At 37.2% G+C, this 22,788-nt stretch overlaps 1 protein-coding gene across 2 annotated transcripts in view; it reads right to left on the reverse strand.

Annotated features, from left to right (window-relative positions):
- Positions 1–22,788, reverse strand: part of ptprn2.S (protein tyrosine phosphatase receptor type N2 S homeolog) — a 577,776-nt gene that overhangs the window by 341,033 nt on the left and 213,955 nt on the right. For both annotated transcript variants that reach the window (XM_018269027.2, XM_041567358.1), the window contains one exon: positions 21,138–21,217. In XM_018269027.2, the coding sequence (XP_018124516.1) occupies positions 21,138–21,217 (80 nt within the window). The remainder of the gene's footprint in view (positions 1–21,137; positions 21,218–22,788) is intronic.

A 22,788-nucleotide genomic window follows, 5' to 3' on the forward strand; every position in this document is an offset into this window, starting at 1 on the left:
ATGTATGGCAAGTTGAAAGGAGGGGGACTGAGGGCACCCGCCCCCACTCCATTTTGTAGCACCACCAAAAAAAATTTGAGGGGCGGCATGCCGCCCAGCCACATCATAATTAGCTACCCAACTAATAAGACTTGCAATTGCACGCAGGAAGAGGTAGGGGACTGCACCTAGCAGGGGGAAAGGTAGAGGACGGAACGGCATCTGGCAGGGGAAATTTGAGGGGACGTGAGGGGACAGCGACTGGAAGCGTAGGGAACGGTGCCTGGTAGGGGGAAAGAGAAGGGGACGGCGCCTGGAAGGGGACGGAACCGGCAGGGGAAGTGGGTGAAGAGCAAAGCTGGCCTAGGGGTGGCCGGTTTGTAAATCCGGGCCCTGCACGCCTAGTTAAGAGTGTTTTATGTATATTGCTATAAAGACTGAGTCCTGCTCTCTTATATAGCCCTTGATTAATAAGTCCTTGAGTCTCCTGATGAGGATTGGGGGTGAAGTATTTTATAGTTCTTGTGCTATGGTAGGTAAACGATTACTTGTTCCTCCTGAGATAATTCTGACAAAGATGATAGAACATGTAACATTTACATCAAGTTATGTTTAAGCAGACTCCAGTTTTGTACTAAAAACCAATGTACATTTCAAAATAACATCATTTTCAGCAACCTGTAATGGGGTGATATAATAGAATGTGCAAAGTCTGCATTAAGTCTAGTATCCCATAGCAACCAATCAGCAGGTACCATTTACTGGCTACCCAATTGAAAGCAGCTATCTGATTGGTTCAGCAGAAGAGCAGAGGATAGGCAGGGGAACTGTAAAAGAAATAAGGGAAGCAATTTTATAATTCACTTCTACATTTCTTGACTGACGCGTAGAGCGTAACGGGCTCCTTTATCTGTATTGTTACTCAGGAGAGACAAATGTCTATTTTTTCTGCAATTTAGCAACTGTGGATGACCAAATAACCTTGAAAGAATCAGCAAACAAATTTAGAGTCAATTTGGTCATGTCGTCCAAGTCAACTGTTATTAATAAGACACAAATCCAATCTCATTTTGGCAGCCAGTTTAAATTCTGTGCTGTATATAGCCACATATATGTCTGCATTTATATATTCCCTCAACTTCCCAGCAGCTTTCTGTTACAGTATCCTAACCAGGTGCCCCCAACCTAGACTTAGGGACCACTGGTCATAGTGTTTAGAATAGAGACATACTACGATGTTAGAATGGGAACCGGCAGGCAGGAGTTAAACAAGAAAAAGTAGCTTCTATTTAGCAGAACAAACAAATTCAGGAAGAGGATTGCTTAACCAAAATGTTTTGAATAAAAGTGATTTACTGGCGATCGATGGACAAGCTCCAAGCTGACTTACAAGTGCAGCAATTCCTACTGTGCCACTGCACTTAAATCAGATCATTCGTTTTCTCCTCAATGTAACTGTTGAGTCATGATGTCAACACATGATGTCAACATAGTCTGCTCCATTGTAACGTATGGATCTTTAAATTCAGAACAAGTGCTAAGCTCCCTGGTCACGGCTCAATCTTCCACCTGTAGCAGTCATCTTTAGCTTCGGGAGGAGCCCTCAGCTACTCAGATGCCGCCAGGTCTTAACTTGAGAGGAGCAAAGCAGATGTGAAAGAGCAAAAGGGCATGTGCTTTTCAAGGTTTTGGATGGAAGGCAACAGTTCAAGGAGTAGATGAAAAGGGTAGTAAGGCAGGCCGGGGTTGGTACAGGCAGAGTCCAAGCATTGACAGACAGGCAGTGGTCAATCAGGTAGGGATCGGTACAGGCAGCGTTCAAAGAATAGTCAGGCAGGCAAGGGTGAGGATTAGCAGAGTTCCAAATAGTCAGGCAGTCAAGGATCAAAACTGGAATCAAACAGACTGAAATCACACCCAGATACTAGACAAGTTAGACCTAACAACGGGCAATGATCTCCAGTCCAAAGCCCCTTTAAATATTTAAAGTTCACGCCAAAACGCAATGATGTCATGACGGTCGCAACGAGTAAAATCTGCGTCATAGGAAAAACTGGCAAGGAAGTGGCAGCATCACACAGGCATCCGCGCCGGCCCACAAGACCACCAGGTTGACTCGTTACATCCATCTGTTGCATCTCCCCCACTGTATTCTCTGTTTATACTTTTATATATGCTGGTCATTATACATCTGAACTCTTAAATTTCCATGAATTGTCACAAATATTACTATAAATAGGGTTGATCTTTCTCTTTAAGGCGTACCTGTTTTTTTAAATAAAGAATGGCTCTTGTAGAAACACAAAACCACCTAGAAAAAAAGCTAACACTGAAAAGAGATTGGTTTAGCCACATACAGTACTAGTTACGGTTGAAACAAAGAACGCAGTGGCCGTGCCATGTGGTTAGTCAGTCTAATTCACTATACTTGTGCAATTTCATGACATTTGCAGCACCATGATAATCTGCAGATATTGATTATTCCCTATACAAAGGAATATAATACAGGTATGGGAATTCTTATCCAGAATGCTCAGGATCTGGGAATTAAAAAAAGGAAATAGTTATTTTAAAAAATTTGGATTATTTGGGTAAAATGGGACTCCATAACTCTGGAAAACGGATATCAAAATCTAAGAAGCAGTCCATAGTTCTGATCAATATGTGTAGCTAGTCCCTAAGAAAGATGGACTTATTGCACATGGCATATTAAACCTACTCCCTAAGACCTGCTGCCACGTTGTATGTAAATGTGAAAATATAGAGTATATACTCTTCTTTAAGTAAATAATGGCAACATTCAATTCTTTTTCAATAACCCTTAAACTGCATCGACCGGGCTGGTTGTTCAGCCACTGGTAACCTTGTCAGAATGCCACGAGCGTATTTATATTCAGATGTAGAGATTGTTAGATGAGGCCTGTAATTGCCTCGCGGTACTCAGAGGAGATCGCAAGCATCGATTCCACTATTGAATTTTCTGTTGTGCTAATGGATAGATTTTGGTATTGGTGGCCTCTCTTAAATTCTACAGTATCTCAACCTGATGCTCGGGAATGATATTGACTGGTACGTCCTAAACCTGTGTCACCTGTCAACTACAAGCATTTCTACACCGTGCGTCTTAATAGGTACTAATTGGAATGTAGGATTTTGTGATAAGATTGGAAAGATTAAAAGAGATCCAATAACCCATGGCTTTTACTACACATTGATTTAGGGCCGGATTTGTGGAAAGGCCAGGATTTAAGGGGCGACATGATGCCCAATTATACCCAGCTAATTAAAGATAAAGAGGCATCAGATCAACGATGCATATATGGTTCTGCACCAAGTACTTACTGTATATGAGCTCTAAGTGCCTGCCTTATTATTGGCTAGAACTTTCCCCAGCTCTCCAGGGCCAGCAGCCCCATTAGAATGAATCCACCCATGAGAATGTCACCTGATATAAATCTGGCTCCATGTTCTTTATTGCCCCTCCCCCCCAAAAAAAACATATTTTGTCACCGGGAGAATGTAGATATTCAGTGCTTCATTATGGTACAGGTATGGGATCCATTATCTGGAAACCTGTTGTCAAAAAAGCTCCAAATTACAGAAAGGCCATCTCCAATAGACTCCATTTTATCCAAATAATCCAAATGTTTACACATTATTTGCCTTTTCTCTGTAATAATGAAATAGGACATTGTGCTTAATTCAAACTAAGATATAATAAATCCTTGTTGGAAGCAAAACCACCTACTGGGTTTATTTAATGTTTACATGATTTTCTAGTAGACTTAAGGTATGAAGATTCAAATTATGGAAAGTCAAGTATCTGGGAAACCTCAGGTCCTAAGCATTCTGGCTAACAGGTCCCAAGCATTCTGGTTAACAGGTCCCATACCAGTAGTATGATTGACAGTGACATTGCCAATGTCATGAAACACTGCAGATTCAGGATTGATGACAAGCTCCCATAGATCCTGCCTTAAATCACAATCAGGTTCATTGTGATTGGTTAGTTGAGTTGTTTTCTGGCCTTTGGATTGGGTGGAGAATGAACTTACAAGTGCCTCAATAGATGCTTGAGCAACACAGGGGCCTTGCCCTGTATTACTCTGAATTTGCACATTTTAACACAAAATATCGAAAATTTGAATTTGAATTTGCCATTCGAACATTAATAATTCTGCCCCTAAGTATTGAGGTTCTTCATTTACATTTGGACTGTCATTTTTTGTTTCCCTTTGTACCAATATCTAAATAATGATACATGGAAATATCTTTAGATATATCTGTTAGAAATCTAAATGAGATTTATGTACCAAACCAACATTTTTTAATTGCTCCTTTTGCAGGAAATACCCTCATGTACAGTATATTTTATAAGCATGGCTCTAAAACATTATTACCATCACTATGGAACTGTAAATTACATATAACTAGAAACTAACAACGTACAGGGTGCACATGCCACATTTATTTCCAGCTCATCTGGAACCCATTGATTCTTGGAAAATGAACAGTAACAAAATGAAAATGCATTTCTTGGGAAGATATAATTAAAGCACATAATTAATATTTTCTCAATAGGATGGATACATTAATTAATTTTCCAATTTAGTCCCATCACAATAATTTACAAAAGAGTGTTTACAAATTCAGATCATTTTTCATTGTTTGATATCTGCGTAGACTGATCACAAAGATAATTGCAAATTGTGAATTCCTCATGTATGTTATTAATAGCTAAGGAAGTCAGGCACAATAAAGTCGAAGGCTGAAACCAAGGACATTCACGAGGCAAGAGAAAAATAAATAACCATCTCGGGTCCCTTTTATATTGAGCTGTGTGAAGCTGTTTAGGTTGGTGAGGTCTTTCGATGCATCTAAAGGCATCTCCAACCTGTTGTTCAGCCACTACTAATGGACACAAATTCCCAGCATATTTACTAGAGATCGTAAAAAAATATTTAGGAGCTTTGGGAATTTTATCCACAAGTGGCAGGAATTCTCATCTCTGTTAATATCCTTTTTTCTCTGGAGTATTAATGTAATTGTGTTCGTAGGAACCCAGTATATACAGTATCTACTGTCTTCTCTATATTTATCTTTCAGCATGTTCCTATTAGTAATGTGTGGATTAAATATTTTCTTACCCGTACCAGCATGTTCTCAACTTTGCCGAGCTTTAGAAGGTAATTCATGACCTGAACCTGGCTTGGGCACGTGCCAACCCCCTTAACTTATTTCAGGGGGAGGCACCATGAAGTTCCACTGTCCCACCAACATTGAAGGAGCCAGCTATAGCAGACTAGTGATGTGCGAATTTATTCGCCAGGCGCGAAATCGCTGCGAAACGCCCGCGAAAATTCGTGTCAAAAATTCGCCGGCACCAAAAAAAATTTTTTTGCCCGGCGTCGAAAAAAACGGACGCCAGCGTCAAAAACGAGACGCCGGCATCAAAACAAGATGCTGGCACCGTTTCGTGAATTTTGCGTGAATTCGCCCATCACTATAGCAGAAAAAACAAAGTGATGTGTGCTATGGCAGAGCAAGTATAACTGGAACCCAACCCATATGTGAAGACCCACTTTTAGCCCCAAACCCACCTGTTTTGCGTCAGTCTGCACATCATTAGTCCCTTTATAAACACATTCATTAGGAACATGGGGAAATTATAGACATATGCTAAATATTTTGGGAGTACATAGTTATAACTGATAGTATATTTGGGCCTGATGGAGACCAGTCAGATGAGGCATGTATCAACAATTGAAAAAAGAAATGCACTGGAAAGTAATGCAGACATCATTATTATTTGCGCCTTTCCCTCCACACTAATCAATGTCAAACTCTTTCATATAACATAGGTCATTTCCATGCAAGATCTATAAAAACTTAATGAGCCATAGAAAATGCATAAAATGTATTTTTACATTTGGTCCCCTCCTTTTCTTCTTTATTCTTACTTTTGCAGTTGCCATCATTGTATGGATTGCTATGGATGATTCCAATGTTAATGTGATTGGCAAACACAATTGAAACATGAAATATATATATATGAATATATATATAGATATATATAGTAAATAAAGTAGCCCCTATTGTAAAATGTAAGAATAGTATAAGTCACAGAGGAGTTCCATGACCATATAAAAGCACAAGGCCTTCTTATACAGGTCATGGAACTCTAAGGTTACTTCTAATATCCTCATGTTCCAACAAGAGTTGGTACATGATATTATTATAAATATTATTATAAACGGCTCTTAATGATGTCATCAGTTATAAACAGAGCTTAGTGATGTAATTTTTGTTACATGACTCACTAAAACTTGTGTTTTATAATAAATAAAGTACAGGTATAGGATCCCTTATCCGGAAACCCGATATTCAGAAAGCTCCAAATTACGGAATGGCTGTCTCCCATAGAAACCATTTTATCCAAATAATCCAAATATAATCAAAATTATTTCCTTTTTCTCTGTAATAATAACACAGTAGCTTGTACTTGATCCCAACTAAGATATAATTAATCCTTATTGGAAGCAAAACCAGCCTATTGGGTTTATTTAATGTTTAAATGAATTTCTAGTAGGCTTAAGGCATGAAGACCCAAATTACGGAAAAATCCGTTATCCGGCAAATCCCAGGTCCCGAGCATTCTGGATAACAGGTCCGATACCTGTACTTCATCACTTTAACAGGGTTGTTTTTCAAAGTCCAATTTTATCTGACTTTTTATTCAATTTCTTAAGCTTTTTTGCCTGAAAACTTCAGTATTGCACGAAACGCAGCGCACCTCAAAAAATCATTGGGACTTCTCACATTGACTTATATGCAATTTGTGTTAGAAATTGTGCCTAACTTCTCTAACAGATAATCTCTATCTGACTAATATTCTAGAGAATGTGCTGTCAGCACAAGCAAACAATATGGCTGCTTCCATTAATATTTAAAAATACAGATATGCAGTAATGTTCTATGGATACAAGATGAGCTGAAGGCTGATTTAGGACCACAAAAACATCAGCAGCACAAGAACTAAGGCAAATATTCTAAGAAAAAAAGCTGCACCGCGGGTACAAATTGTGCACATTGAACTTTATGAGTCAATGGGCCTCATGGTCTTATACAGTATTGACTAGAAACCATATACAAAGGGGCATTTATTATGTTGGTGATCACATTAAAGGGATGAAACTGATCTGAAATAAAGGCAGCTATACACATGCAAAGTGAAGAACGCCATTCGTTTGCAAGCTTCTAAGAACTGGCAGTTTGTTAATTAGAATACTGTATGTAGAGCTTATGTCTTTATTCAACTTCCACGTTTGGAAATAAACAATATAGAAATCTCTGGGGAAAGGGCTACACATTGCTAAACCTCCTAGGCACAAGTATTAATCTAAGTAATGTTGATGGTACCTTTAACTCAGCAGCTGTTAATGAATATCCCCTACTTACTTTGCTAACAGACTTGTTCTAATGCAATTAAGTGACCCCCCCCCAATTAGAGCTCAGAAAGAAGCCACCTTAGATTCAGTTGACCCAGAGATACTGCTTTTCCTACTAATTAGGCTTTGCTGCAGTTCTTTATATACTGAGCACAAACCTGCGGAAGTTCTACTTTCAACCTTGACTCTATTGTTTACCAACAATTTTTAAGAAAAGGGTTTCTTTATCATGAGAAACATCATCAATGTGTGAATGTAATGCTTGGCCGGACACAGCAAACACTAGAGAACGAAACACACAGGTACAACTGACAATGAAAGGTGGGAAGACAGTTGGGTTGTGTGTTTTAGATAAAGCAAAAACTGCAGAAATTCCTCATCAAGATATCCAGCCCAGTCCTAAGAAAATACTAACAAACTTGATTGAGATGATGGATAACTCCCTTCATTTCCCAGCATTCCTCGCATAGGATAAGGGATAATAGTTCTCCATGTGGTCCATCTAGGAATATGGGAAGTTTTTGCTTTAAGTAAGTGTCCTTCCACGTACACCTAGAGACAAAGGGGCTAATTTACTAACACAAGTTCTAAATTGCCCGAGGGCAATTATTCATAGCAACCAATCATTAATTATCAGTTCACTCTATCAGTTCAAAAATAAAAGCAATTGGTTCCAATTCAGCATGCATATTTGTAAATTATTGCTTGTTGTGCGGGCAGTAACCCAAAGCAACCTATCAACAATTAGCTTTGACCTGTTGTAGTTTTGATGAGTGTTAAAATACGACCCCCCACTGGAACTGGGACTGGAACTGTCAGGTCTGGCCACTGGTGAGTGACTAAAAGGTATGAACCTGTGTGCTGAGTAACTTGGGATAGACTCATTAATGGCTTGAAAATGACCAGAAGACATAGCATAGTCTTATTTTCAGAAACAAGAGCCAAAACACTAATCCATGCCCTTATCCTATCTGTTTAAACTACCCCTCCCTATCCCGTTTATACTATTGCAATGTCCTACTAACCGGTCTTCCAGACTCCCATCTTTCTCCCATCCACTCCACTACCAGGATCCTCCTGCTCTCTCCTATGAGGGAACCTGTTCAACCCCAACCAAAATCCTTAGCATGGCTGCCTGTAAAGCAAAGATTATCATATAAAATCCTCCTGCTAACATTCAAAAGCCCTTCATTCCTCTGCTTCTTACTACATTTCTTCACTAGTCTCACTGTATGTTCCTGAACGTCTCCTCCGCTCCTCTCAGGACCAGCTTCATTTTGCGCCATACATATCCACTGCCACCTCTATTCTCAAACCTTTCTATCTTGCTGCTCCTTACCTCTGGAATTCAATCCCTGAAGTCCTCTGTAAGGACGGCTCGCTTAATCTCTTCAAGAAAAAATGAAGTGTCTACCTTTTGGACACTAGAATATGTCTAATCCTGGCACCTATTGGATTGTTTTTACCATGTGCACTTTTTCCCCTCCAAATTGTGCCTGTATTTTAGCCATTTAGACTGTAAGCTCTATGAGCCAGGGACCTTCTTCCAATTGTGTCTCTTACCACATAGCACTTAAGCTTCGTGTCCTTATATGAGCTCTGTATACTATGAATATTTATTGTATTTTTTCGTACTTTTATATATTGTACTATGCATGGTACGGCACTGCTACTCCATAATTCTTTACATATAAAGTTATACCTGCATACATAGAGAAAGACAAGATATAATAAACAAGATAGAAAATAACAAAATTGTATGAAGTGCTAGTGGTAGGAAATGGCAAAGTCCAGTGAAATGGGGGATGGGTCAGGGCTGGCAGAAGACAGTTGATGAATGGAAGACAAGATGAGCAGCAATAAAACAGAGTTGGGAAACAGGCCAGAGGTCAAAATAAGGAAAGCCACAGCAAACTGGTAGCGTAAAAAATTGGTAGCAAATTATCTCTATATCGCTTGATCTATTGTTCTCGTTCTCTCCATATTTCTGTCTCCCTCTGTCTATATCATTTACTGGCATAATTGAGAATGGAGGGTTTCTGCACTGGAGCCTGTTCTCCTGGTTATGTATGGCCAGACTCCACTGAAGATCAGCAGACTCCTAGTTTCTGCAGGGTTCATTAAAAGAGATCAATCACCCAGAAATAAAAAGCTGTATAATAAAAGCCCAAAAACCCAAATTCTTTTTTTTATAAAAACATTCATACCTGTTATAAGCTTGTTTAAAGATCAAATATATCATTGCAATTACTTTCACTTTCCAATCTACAGATCCTAGATCACTGCCCTCCTCACATTTCCCCTCAACGTCTAATTGTGAATCCAGTGCATGGTCATGGGCATTAGGTGCCCAATTTTAGCGTATAAATAAGATTTTGGCATGATGCAAAAGTTGCCTTAGTAATATGGTCAACAAAATGGCACCTGCCTGCTTGATGTGAATTCCAATGCGATTTCAATAATTTATATAGTGTAAGTGAAGTTTATTTTGCTTGACTAATACAGTACCATTTGGAATAATTTATTAGGGTGAGAAGCCCCCTTTAAGGCAAACTGATTGTATAAAGAAGGATTCTGGTGCAAAGATATGGCCATGGTTCAAATTTTGCTCAGCACACAGAAATCCTTTGACTACCACACACTTTTTTATTTCACACTGATTTTGTTAAAGGATTGTAATAAAATAAATTACACATGTAGAAAAAAAAATGCAAAGACAAGAATAAGATGATTAGTCCAATTAAAAAGAATAGCAAAAAATGAATAATAAGTCAGAGCATTAAAATGTGGTGCCGCTAATAAGATCTTTAACATAATTCACTGTTGCAATAATGAAGTAAAAGTCCACGAGGAGACCCATGGTATAGCAACTTCTGGATTTAATTAAAGATAAAGCACAAACCAATTTTCTTGCCAATTGAGAGAATGACTCATTGAAAAGAACTATTTTAATAGTATGATGTGAACCTCACACAGAAGGTCAAATGCTAAACGAGGATGTGTTACTTCTGCATTAAGTAGCTTTGCCTTCTTTCCATTGTCACTCCCACAATAGCGATGAAAATTATGAGCAGAAAACAAAAACATGTATTATCTTTAATCCCATGCACCATATGGGATAATCACTAAAAGAGATTTTATCAATGAATATTCCTAAATGGTTAAAGGAGAAGGAAAGTCGTTTAGCACTTGGGGGTGCCAAATGTTAGGCACACCCAAGTGAATATATTGACTTACCTGAAACCCCGGGCCAGTGATCTTATCAGCAGAAAACTGCACCGGCCCGAGGTTATACCAACGAGCACCACGGATCAATCCTCTTCCGGCTTCTTCTGTCTTCAAATTTCCCAGGGCAGACGCATGCACAGTAAGATGAAATAGACAACTTTTTAGTTAAAGTTCGGCTTTACACTCTAATGTGCATGCGCAGCCGCGCGAAGAAAGAAGAAGCCTGAGGAGGATCGCTCCGTGGTGCTCACTGGAAGAACCCCGGGCCGGTGCAGATATCTGCTGATAGGAGCACGGGGTTTCAGGTAAGTTAATACATTTAGGGGCCGATTCACTAAGGGTCGAATATCGAGGGTTAATTAACCCTCGATATTCGACTAGGAACTAAAATCCTTCGAATATCGAAGTCGAAGGATTTAGCGCAGATAGTACGATCGAACGATTCGAAGGATTTAAATCCAACGATCGAAGGAATATCCTTCGATCAAAAAAAGTTAGCCAAGCCTATGGGGACCTTCCCCATAGGCTAACATTGACTTCGGTAGCTTTTAGATGGCGAACTAGGGGGTCGAAGTTTTTTTTAAAGAGACAGTACTTCGACTATCGAATGGTCTAATAGTCGAACGATTTTTAGTTCGAATCCTTCGATTCGAAGTCATAGTCGTAGTTGAAGGTCGAAGTAGCCCATTCGATGGTCGAAGTAGCCCATTCGATGGTCGAAGTTTTTTTACTTCGAATCCTTCATTTGAAGTTAGTGAATCGGCCCCATACCTTTACATACAGACATTAACAAGTTTCGATACTCTAGAGACCATCGTGCAAATTGATGCTTTGAGTGCATTCATCTTTTTGCTGTACATTAATGATGGGAGAATTTCTCCTGTTTCGCTTCGCCGAAAAATTTGCGAATTTCCCGCAAAATTCACAAAACTGGGAAATTTTGTGAAAAATCTTAAAATTGGAACGTTCTCACAAAAAATTCAGCAATTTGAGCGTTTTCACATAAAATCAAATTTGTCAGCCGCGAAATGCGTAAATTCGCCACAAATTTGTTCCAGGCGAATTTATTCGCCAATCACTACTGTACATGTTTTGGTTAGCACCCAGCAAGTCGATAGATGGGAGGTGAGTGCCGATATTTAAATATACTGTATACTATTTCCATTTATTGAACATGATACCATATTAAGGCTTCAGTGATTCTTAAATTTCTAAAGATAGCAGACTGTGATTATAATGTTATACATCTTAAATATATTAAAGGTAGATATATAAATATATAGAACATCATTAGCTAAATCTGGTTTCCTTTCTATGCCCCAGGTTTTTCCAGAAACAAATGGTTTTGTGTTGGATAGCTTTGTTGACACTAACAACTCTTTATCTCTGTGAGTTTTGCAGATAACCCTATTGTAGGCCATGGAGATGCAACTGTATATCAGTTAAAACTCTGCACTCACTAGGATCTTAATTATTAGATCAGTTCCCTTTTTAATAGACGATCAAGATACATGTGACTTCATGGAGCCCAACATAGGGGTCTCTATAATCATTCAAAGTCTTACGCAGGAGCTTCATCCAGCTTCACCTCACTATTAACTCTAAACCTTGCCTGCACTTCTTCAAACCCAAGTTAGGTCAATTGAAACAATAGTCAAAGCAGTTTTTGAGTGCAATATCCATGTTAGCAAGATACAGCCTCCACTTAATGTGTTTTGTCTCATACAAATAGGGCTCCTTGTCCTGTAATAGGGATTATTTTACTCGAATCTATTTCCCTAACAAGGGCTCTGACACCTGGATTTGGTCAATAAAAAACTTGTGAATACTAATAGTGGTGACAAAATGCTTTGAGGTACATTAAGGGGGTTATTTATCAAAGTCTGAATGCCAAAAACTTAAATTTTTTTCGTTTTTTTACTATAAAATCTGAATTTTTAGTGGAAAAAAATCTAAAAATTTTCAGAATTTATATCTGAGTTTTCGGGCGTCAAATCTGAAAAAAGTGTACGATTAAAATTTTCCCATCATTTTATTGATTTTTTTCTGGCACAGGAAATTTTCAGAAAAATTGATTGGTAAGTAAGGGGAAAAAAATCAGTGGGTATTTGGTCAGATTATTTTACAGAAAATTATCAGAATTTTGGGGATTTTGATAAATAATCCCCCCAATTTTGATTTCATTTAAAGCTACTGGTTTCATTTTCACAGTTTTTTCCTTGGCATGAAATTTCAATGAAGAGGTTACTAGATATAATGCAGAAGAGGACAGAAATCATATACAAATTCCACTTGCAAAAGATAAAATCCACCAGAAAAGATTAATGTGTGTATCCCACCCCATGAAAGTACATAATTCCCTTCCCAATTCATAAATATTTTCAATTATTCCAAGCTGAAACATTCATCATTAGCTCTAACTCTAAATTAGCTCCCCCCAAAATGATAGACCCTTGTAAAAACTCAAATAGTACTGCAAAATGTATTTTCTTTTTATTGTAGAGTAAAAAGTCTTGACTAGGAATAAGTATAGTTAAAGTAAAAAAAAATGGGCAAAGAAAATTAAGTAGAAGCAAGAGATGTTTTAGATTGAAGTCACCTTTTTGTACCTTGCCATCATAATGAGACAAGGTGTTGATAGACTGCAAACGGCCTGCCTTTGCAAAAAGTGCAATTATAAGATTCTCATTTAATAAGTGCTAAGGCTTCTACAAAGAGAACTCTTTTCTCTCTCTGCTCACTGGTGCGTAAACTATGCAGTCCTGCTATTCTGTAGAGTGATCGCCCCCAACCCTGGGCTTCTGGCTTTCAAAAATGGGAATCATGACTAGCATTTTTATTAACTTGGCTTCTGTACTTGCCAAAGTATACTGCAAAGTCACAGTAATTATCTCACAAAAATAACGACTGTAAACTCAGTGTTTATAAACAAACCCATTCTACAACTCAGTTCAAACTTTTTACTTTTATGAAGGACTAGGAACTAGGAAACAATATAGGGAAATTCATGGAAAACAGGAGTCTTTTGTAAGTTTTGTGAAGAAGACGGACATCCACAGCCAAGGATTTCTATACGTAGGTATACAGCATGTTAAAGGAAATTGTTTAGTGTATATGATTGATATTTGCTAAAGGGGATTTATTTAACCAAAAACAGCTTCTGTATTTACAATTCAATGCTTCAATTTGTAAAGTATGGTGCTCAGTTATATAGTTAATAAAGTACCTCCTATTGTAAAATATAAGGATATTATAAGTTACCGAGGAGTTCCCCGAGTGCTTTTATACAGATCAAAGAACTCCGACGTTCCTTCTAATATCCTCATATTTTCCAACAAGGGTTACTTTATTTATTATAAAACACAAGTTTTAGTGAGTCATGTGACAAAAATGACATCACTAAGCTCAGTTTATAACTGATGACATCACTAAGCTATTATTATATTAACTGAGTAATATACTAGTCTACAACCTCAAATTAACCCAAACAAATGAATCATCAAAAATGTTGCATGTATCTAGTTACTACTAGACATCTTGGCTGCAGATGTCCTTCCAGATAGAAACACTAGATAGAACACAAAGCAACCCCAAGAACCAAAAGCAACAAGGAGCACTAAAATGCTTTAACAGCAGATGGAAGACGATGCCTTTGACATTTTCACTGCATAAGGTAAAGAACACATTTTCAGATGGTCCCCTATGTTTTTGCTTTTTAATCTATCATTGTTTTTATTTGTCCACAAATCTCCCAGATGGGCATATTCTATCCATTTTAAAAGCACCCCTACTGTCCCACCTGCTTTGTCACTTAAATTAAATTATCTTAGAAACTCTGGATTATTTTACATACCTTCCATGTTAAGTGTCCTTCAACTTGATCACTCCCTTAATGTGTCTCTGCTACAACTCAATTATGGCACCAAAATGCTTGAAAAAATCTAGGACAAACGTTATGAATTTGCAGATTTCTCAAGGCTAGTTTACCAAGCAAGAAGACTTGCTAGAATGGTACCTAGCAGCAAATAACTAATTTGATAATGTTACATGTGCATGTAAGCAAAGCAATTAGATGTATATCAAAGGCTGCCAAGGAAAACAACCTACTCAAGAAGGGCCACCATAAATTGAGTTGAAAACACAAATGAGATTCTCTAGCCACGTGACCAAGTCATAAAGTATGAAAAAAAAACCAATATATATATTTTTGTAGATCACTCTACAGATAACAAAACAGTCACATAATACTGGCAATTTAAGACATGCACTTGTCAGAATGTTAAAAGCCATTGCCTTGCTGTTTAGGGATAAATTACGGGGTGTATCAGCTTATTTTGTCCCTGATATATATATAACTGAATTCTTAATCTTAAAGGGATACTGTCATGGGAAAAAACATTTTTTTCAAAATGAATCAGTTAATAGTGCTGCTCCAGCAGAATTCTGCACTGAAATCCATTTCTCAAAAGAGCAAACAGATTTTTTTTATATTTAATTTTGAAATCTGACATGGGGCTAGACATTTTGTCAATTTCCCAGCTGCCCCAAGTCATGTGACTTGTCCTCTGATAAACTTCAATCACTCTTTACTGCTGTACTGCAAGTTGGAGTGATACCAGCCCCTCCCTTTCCCCCCCAGCAGCCAAACAAAAGAACAATGGGAAGGTAACCAGATAGCAGCTCCCTAACACAAGATAACAGCTGCCTGGTAGATCTAAGAACAACACTCAATAGTAAAAACCCATGTCTCACTGAGACACATTCAGTTACATTGAGAAGGAAAAACAGCAGCCTGCCAGAAAGCATTTCTCTCCTAAAGTGCAGGCACAAGTCACATGACCAGGGGCAGCTGGGAAATTGACAAAATGTCTAGCCCCATGTCAGATTTCAAAATTGAATATAAAAAAAATCTGTTTGCTCTTTTGAGATATGGATTTCAGTGCAGAATTCTGCTGGAGTAGCACTATTAACTGATGCGTTTTAAAAAAAAAACATGTTTTCCCATTACAGGATCCCTTTAATTATCTTCCAAAGTCTTAAGAAAGAAACTTAAGAGTTTAAATCCTATATGAAGGAGTTACGGTCTTTAGTTTAACATATGCAGAATCCAAATAGGAAAGTATACTGTATGAAAAGATAACATAATGGGGCAGTAAAGAATATGGATATGGATCCTTGGACTGTTCACACAAAATCCCTTTCGAGAGCATTAGCATTTATAAGCGTGTGAGCTGCCATCATTCTAGATTAAACCTTCTCCAAAGACTGCTGAGGAAGGGCAACAGATCTATGAAGCCTTCCTAATTAAAGAAAAACAGCATTTCAGTGCACACTCAAATATTCAATAAGATATGATCTATTTATTGCTTGTTTATGGTAATATTTTGTATATTTTCCCCTTTTATGAAGCAACATTAATGAACAAAAATTATACATTCATAAGAATCAGAATGGGGAACGTACATATAGCTCCTTGATAAAGTTTATAGTGTTGATGTGACCAGTAATGACAGAATGATTTGTTATCCTCATTAATACACTGCTCTGAGAGCCATTGCCAACCAAACATAGTCATTTAAAATGATTACAGGACATGTCTTCTTTAAGGGCTGGCTAAGCCTTAGCCCATCACACATTCATCGGTTTATTACATTTCCACAAATGCAAGGTATGAACTTTAACACCAAAGACTTCAAATAGAGAATACAATTGTGATAATAGTATATTTTGGACATTTAATAATACAGCTGGTTATTAGTGTAGACAGAAGACATATTGTCAAGCTCCCATTCAAATAATAAAATGTGCAATGAACTAATATTGTTGCTCTAGATCATCACAGATTGTCTTTTGGGGGTCTTTGGGCATCAAGGAAATTAAAAAATGTTTTATTGAGTTTACCCATGTTATATGGAATTATTATATACAAGAGAAACCTGCACTTCTCTGCCTTTTCACATGCTCTCATATTAACTGGCAGGGCAGTTAATATGAGAGCATGTGAATCAGATTAAATATTGTACAAAGTTCATGTTATAGAGGGAACATTTATGGGGTCATGTACTTGGGTCCTGGAGAAAAGTGCAAGAGCATTAAAATGTGCAAAAGTCTGGGATGAGGTGCAGAGCATGGCTTCAGTGGGTCCAATGCAGCCCTATTTTTTCTGCCTGCCATTGGGCAGGTGGTAAATATTACATCTAACATAACTCCCCTACCCACCCCTCATTAATACAGCTCTAACAAACACAGGCAGCATTGTATTTAGTGCAAATGCATGTCTCTGCTCTCAAAACAGCATAAGGCTTGCTGCCCAAAGCCCACCATACTTACCAGTTGCATGGTTGGTGCTGAAATCTGTGCATGAATATTGGTTTACATTGGGTATGTGCATCACTGGGTCAATGCATAGTACCTAGTGCCTTCTCCCTTTATTGTCTTAAAGTTAAGGTGCCTACAGTCACTGACTGCAAAAGTGAGAAGCTGAATGAGCATTATACTCATGCTGAGATGAGATACCAGCTCAATTGCTGGAGATGGCTTTTTGGGGCTGGTGCAAAAGGTGAAGGTCTTAAAAATGGCATCATTTTGCCTGCTGATTCAGATGTTGGTTACTGTATATACTCGAGTATAAGCCATCCTGAGTATAAGCTGAGGTACCTAATTTTACCTCCAAAAACTGGGAAAGCTTATTGACTCGAGTATAAGCCTAGGGTGAGAAATGCAGCAGCTTCTGGTAAGTTTAAATCAAAAAATTGAGGGTTTCTGCTCCCATTGGAGGTGCCGGCGTCTCGTTTTTGGATGCCGGTGACCATTCTTGGACGCCAGCGAATATTCTTGGAGACTATTCTTGGAAACCGGCGACTATTCTTGGACGCCAGGCGACTATTCTTAGGCGCCGGCAACTATTCTTAGACGCCGGGACCGTTTTTGCGCTTGACCCGAGTATAAGCCAAGGTAGAGTTTTTCAGCATATTTTGGGGGCTGAAAAACTCGGCTTATAATCGAGTATATACGGTACATTTCTTTGACCTGGCCATTTATAACACCACCCTATGTAAACTGGTCCCAAATAACTATATACATAACTCAGTCAGTAGACAAGTTAAGTAAATATATCAAATATTACATTTTACCATGTCTTTCCGCATATAGTAATGAAAAAAATATATATTCTGAAAAGGTGAGCTATACCTAAAGTATTGAGCCCCATTTAAAAAATAATTGCTGGTTCGCTGTTTGTGACGCTTCATTCACCATGATGGGGACAGACCATAGAGCGAGAGAATGTATCTGTTCAATGAACAAACTGCCAAGTAGCTAATTGTGCTTGTAATAATCGACCACTGATATTGATCTTCTGGACAGGAGATTGACTGGATTAATTGAGCCATTTGTCTGCTGCCTATTCTGTTTTCTACATTCAATTTCATGTTCTGTGAATTACAAACGGACTAAGTGTAGGGGACATTATGACAATTGTGGAAGAAGTGCCCGGCATTCTTGAAGTGTTGATCCACTCAAGACAAAAGTGCTCCTTATATGCCTCCAAGGAAACAAAGATTTATGTGCTTAACACACATGTAAATGTTCATGTCATAAATCTCACAAATCCTTTTATTGTAGACACAATCACAGAGCTGTGCTATCCTTTCACAAAATAGACAAATGAGACACTGGTCACTATTGGTCATAAAGAGTCATATTATCTATCAATCTAAAATATTTCCCTTGAGATACTATGCATAGGCTTATTTTATATGGTGGGGGGTTCTTTATGTTGTTTTTTTCCTTATTTGAATGATAAAACAGTTCTAGCTTGTCTAACAGATTTATCACAAGAGTTTTTCTGTGGTTCAACATAATAAAAAGTTAATAAAAAAGCTATCTCAAATATATTTGCATTTGCATTTTTCAGACCAGGATTTTTCAAGATTTATCAAACTAAAAGAATTTTGAAAATCTAAGTCAATGATGATAAAAAAAAATCCTAGTGGAATGAAGCCTCTCAATTTCTATTTAACATTTGAAGCCAAAGTGCCCAGCGTGCCGTATAACTGGTAGAGGCCTATATATTAAAGGTCAAAATTTTACTGGTTTTGAGGTTTTTGAAACAACAAAAAAAATCTATTTCTCTAAAATCACAAATGCCATTGTGCAAGTTATTAAAAGATCTGAATATAAAAAGTAGAAACAAAAAAAATGCTGAACAAATATTCATATCTCTATAACCTCTAAAAATTCAAGTTTTTTTGAGTAATTACAATTGAAACAAAATAAAAAAAACTCTAAGGGGCAAATTTATGAGAGTTTGTGTAACTGTATTTTGTAGTACTTTTTAGTGCAAATGAACACATTTTTCGAATACCTACTTATCCAATATTTTTTTCGTAATTTGTCAAGTGTAAAAACCATGACATCTACGAATGCAAAAATATACGGCAAGTAAAAGCTGTCGACGTCATGTAAATGTCATAGGAAGTTTCTTTTCTTTTTTTTCTTGCAAAGGTCTGTCTTTCTTTCGTGGTTTTAGAGATTTGTGGTGATCAAAACCTTCATTGTCATACAAATTTTTCATTCATTCATGAAAAATTTGTGTTTTTCAGATTTCTTCAGCAACTATTTTCAGCCGTAGTTCTTGTACTTGGAGCTTTTCATAATTCTCATGGGAGTTGTGGTTTTTCGATAAATACAGTTTAATCGTGGTTTCAAAAACCTCTAAATTTGACCTTTAATAAATAGGCCTCCATGAGTCCAAATTGATTAGAAATGGTCCAATAGGATGAGCGCAGTTCCCACTGACTTCTATGGGACCTTGACAGCCTTTGCTTGGCACAGTTTTGTATTAGAGTTTTTTGTGGTTTTTAAACTAAATAAATCTGGAATTTTTAGAGTTTTAAAGAAATAATAAAAAAAACCATGAATTTCTAGAGGAAAAAATATGATTTGTGAAAAAAAAAAATCTGGACTTTAGCTAATCCCCTATGTCAATAATGTATTGCTTTGGTGACAGTTTTTAAACCTTTTTTTCATATTTTACATAATGTATTTGTAATTTATCTTATTTTACCATTTTTTGTATTAATACCTTACCTTTCTGTCTTTCAGATGGTTTTAATATCTATTCTTTTTTTTCTCCATTTTCTGTTATCTTTTTCCTTGATTTTTTAATTCTCTGCTGTCACTTTACAACCATTGTTCAAGTCCCTCTATCTCTTTATCCCTCACATTCTTATAATTTTTCCTCAGTTGTTTTTACTTTCCCTATTCTGCTTTCCCATTCAAATTATGCTCAACCCATTACGTTTTTTTTTTGGTGGGGGGGTTGCTCCGTTATTACCTTTTCGTTTGATATCTTCTATTTTTTTTTTACATCTTCAACTTGTTCCACAGTACTCCTCACTGGAAAATTTTTGTGTTTTAGGCTACATTCAGAACTCAATCTGCCCTAGACACCACACAATTGTGGGTAAACCTCATTCCTTCTGAAGCTGATTACACCCTGGATTACACCATGTAAATGGGGTCAACTAGGATATACTGCTACTTATTTCTCTCTGTTCTCCCTTTCTATTGTACAGTCTCCCTTTTAGCTTCTTTCTTTTCTCCTCTTACATTTTCTGTCACTTTTATGTTTATTTATTTTCCTATGAACTTTCATGCTGCCTTCAACTTTTATTTCAGTACGAAAATGTGTCAATTTGGTTGAGGAAAGTGCCTGTGGTCAGGCAGAACCTTAGATTGAAATTCTTGACTTTGCTTTATTAATAAGGAGGCAAGTCATTATGCAATGATAAACATTTTCAAAACATTAAAATTGTCTCTATTAATAATTTACTGTAATCAAAATTCAAAAACAAAACATATTTGCTGGCAGCAATTTTCACTAGCTGAGCTCCAGCCTGGCCCAATTATAATGAGTGAACCAAACAATCACTTGCCCATCCATTTTTTAAAAAATATGCATTCAATTCAATAAGTCAAGTGACAAAATAATTATTAGAGACACTATAAATATGAATGCACAATTCAAATTTTCTAACCCTATAAGCATCATATATTGCAACAACTGGCCTTAGACTCAAAGACTTGCATTGGCCTGGCATGGTCACATCTACACAAGCCGTATAATATTAAAGGAAGCATGCTGAGATATATAGTCCATAGCAGCAGACTGGTCATAAATGTGACCATAAATGCACCTTGATCACATTCAAGGACAGTGTGAGATCCATGCAACTAAATGAATAGGTTTGTTTTTAACTACTGAATCATAAGGAGAATCAGATTTGCCTTTTTATGTAAATGACAAAGTCCCCATGTGATCTCACTGCCCCAATGTTTACTATTTATTTTTTGCTAACTTTATACAGGACAGTGATGAGTGTTGAACTGAGCGCTCTACTAATCCTAGAAAATCTCAAGATCATTTTGGCATGTTCCAAAAGATGCAAATAAAAATAAAATAACAAGAAATATGTGTACCTGCTGCATTCGCCACATCTTCTGCTGTTAGGTTTCGAACATGTGAGCTCACTTGGAACATTACAGCTGATCCCAGGACACTGGAACATAAAAAGTACAAAAAAAACTTTATAGACATTTATTAAATGTATCTTCTATTTAGAAGATTCCTTCTCCATTAACATGCCTACCTAAATCTGTAATACCTATACCAACCTCAGATTATCATTGCATACTTAAATTGACTCATTCGTTCACTAGGAACTGGTAAATTCGCATCAATGCAAGAACCATTATAAAGTTTGTTTTTATTATTCGACTTGCAGTAGGCAGATCAACACACATTTCTGATCAGGTGCTAAGAGCTACTGTCATGATGCAATAAAGTAAGTGATCAGTAGTTGACATTCTTACAACATTGTATTTATTTATTTATGCCAACAGTTCAATGTCACATTGTGGGGAACATTTATTTAGCTCGAGTGAAGGATTAGAATGAAAAATACTTTGAATTTCGACCATCGAATTGGCTGCTTCGACCTTCGACTACGACTTCGAATCGAACAATTCGAATTAAAAATCGTTCCACTATTCAACCATTCGATAGTCGAAGTACTGGCTCTTTAAAAAAAACTTCGACCACCTACTTTGCTACCTAAAACCTACTGAGCACCAATGTTAGCCTATGGGGAAGATCCCTATAGGCTTTCCTAGCAATTTCTGATCGAAGGAAAATCGTTTGATCGAACGAATTGCGGTAAATCCTTTGATATTCGATATTCGAAGTCAAAGGATTTAACTTCGATGGTCGAATATCGATATTCGACCCATAGTAAATATGCCCCGTATGTTTTCCTTGCAAAGTTCCTGGGTGTGTTCTAGTTGTCCTTGTCTGATTTACAGGTTCCTGACTTTCTTGCCTGATCTTGACCATTGCCTAAATTCTGACTTTGAGATGAATGAACTGTTCAGCTACAGCATATAGGATTTTGGTATGTTCTCCAGTGCGTTACTTCCTCTTTGGTCCCCGACTTCACCCCAATAAACCTATGTGACCCTGATAGGTGCAATGAAATCCCCACAGCTACTTTAAGGGGCAGATTTATCAAGGGTCGAATTTCAAAGTAAAAAATACTTTGAAATTCGACCATCGAATTAAAATACTTCGAATTTGAATATCGAATTCAAACTTTTTCATCAAATTAGGGTATTCTGCGGTCAAAGTAAAATCGTTCGAACGAACGATTAAATCCTTCGAATCCAACGATTTGAACGATTTTATCGTACGATTGTACGATTTTACTTCGACTTCAAATAACTTAGAAAAATGCTGTAGACGGTCCCCATAGGCTAACATAGCACTTTGGCAAGTTTAATTTGGCGAAGTATTGAAGTCAAAGTTTTTTTAAAGAGACAGTACTTCGAATACCGAATGGTTGAATATTCAAACTATTTTACTTCGAATTCGAAGTCAAAGTCGTAGTATCCTATTCGATGGTCGAAGTATCCAAAAAAATTACTTAGAATTTCGAATTTTTTTACTTCCAAAATTCCCTCTAATTCACTTCGACCCTTGATTAATCTGTCCCTAAATCAATATGCAAATGTGAATCTAAAATAGACAGCTTTATGAGTAAAACACCTCCACCCCAAATATCTGTGTTTCTTTGGT

This window comes from Xenopus laevis, chromosome 6S, assembly GCF_017654675.1.
Source record: "Xenopus laevis strain J_2021 chromosome 6S, Xenopus_laevis_v10.1, whole genome shotgun sequence".
Classification (NCBI taxonomy): domain Eukaryota; kingdom Metazoa; phylum Chordata; class Amphibia; order Anura; family Pipidae; genus Xenopus; species Xenopus laevis.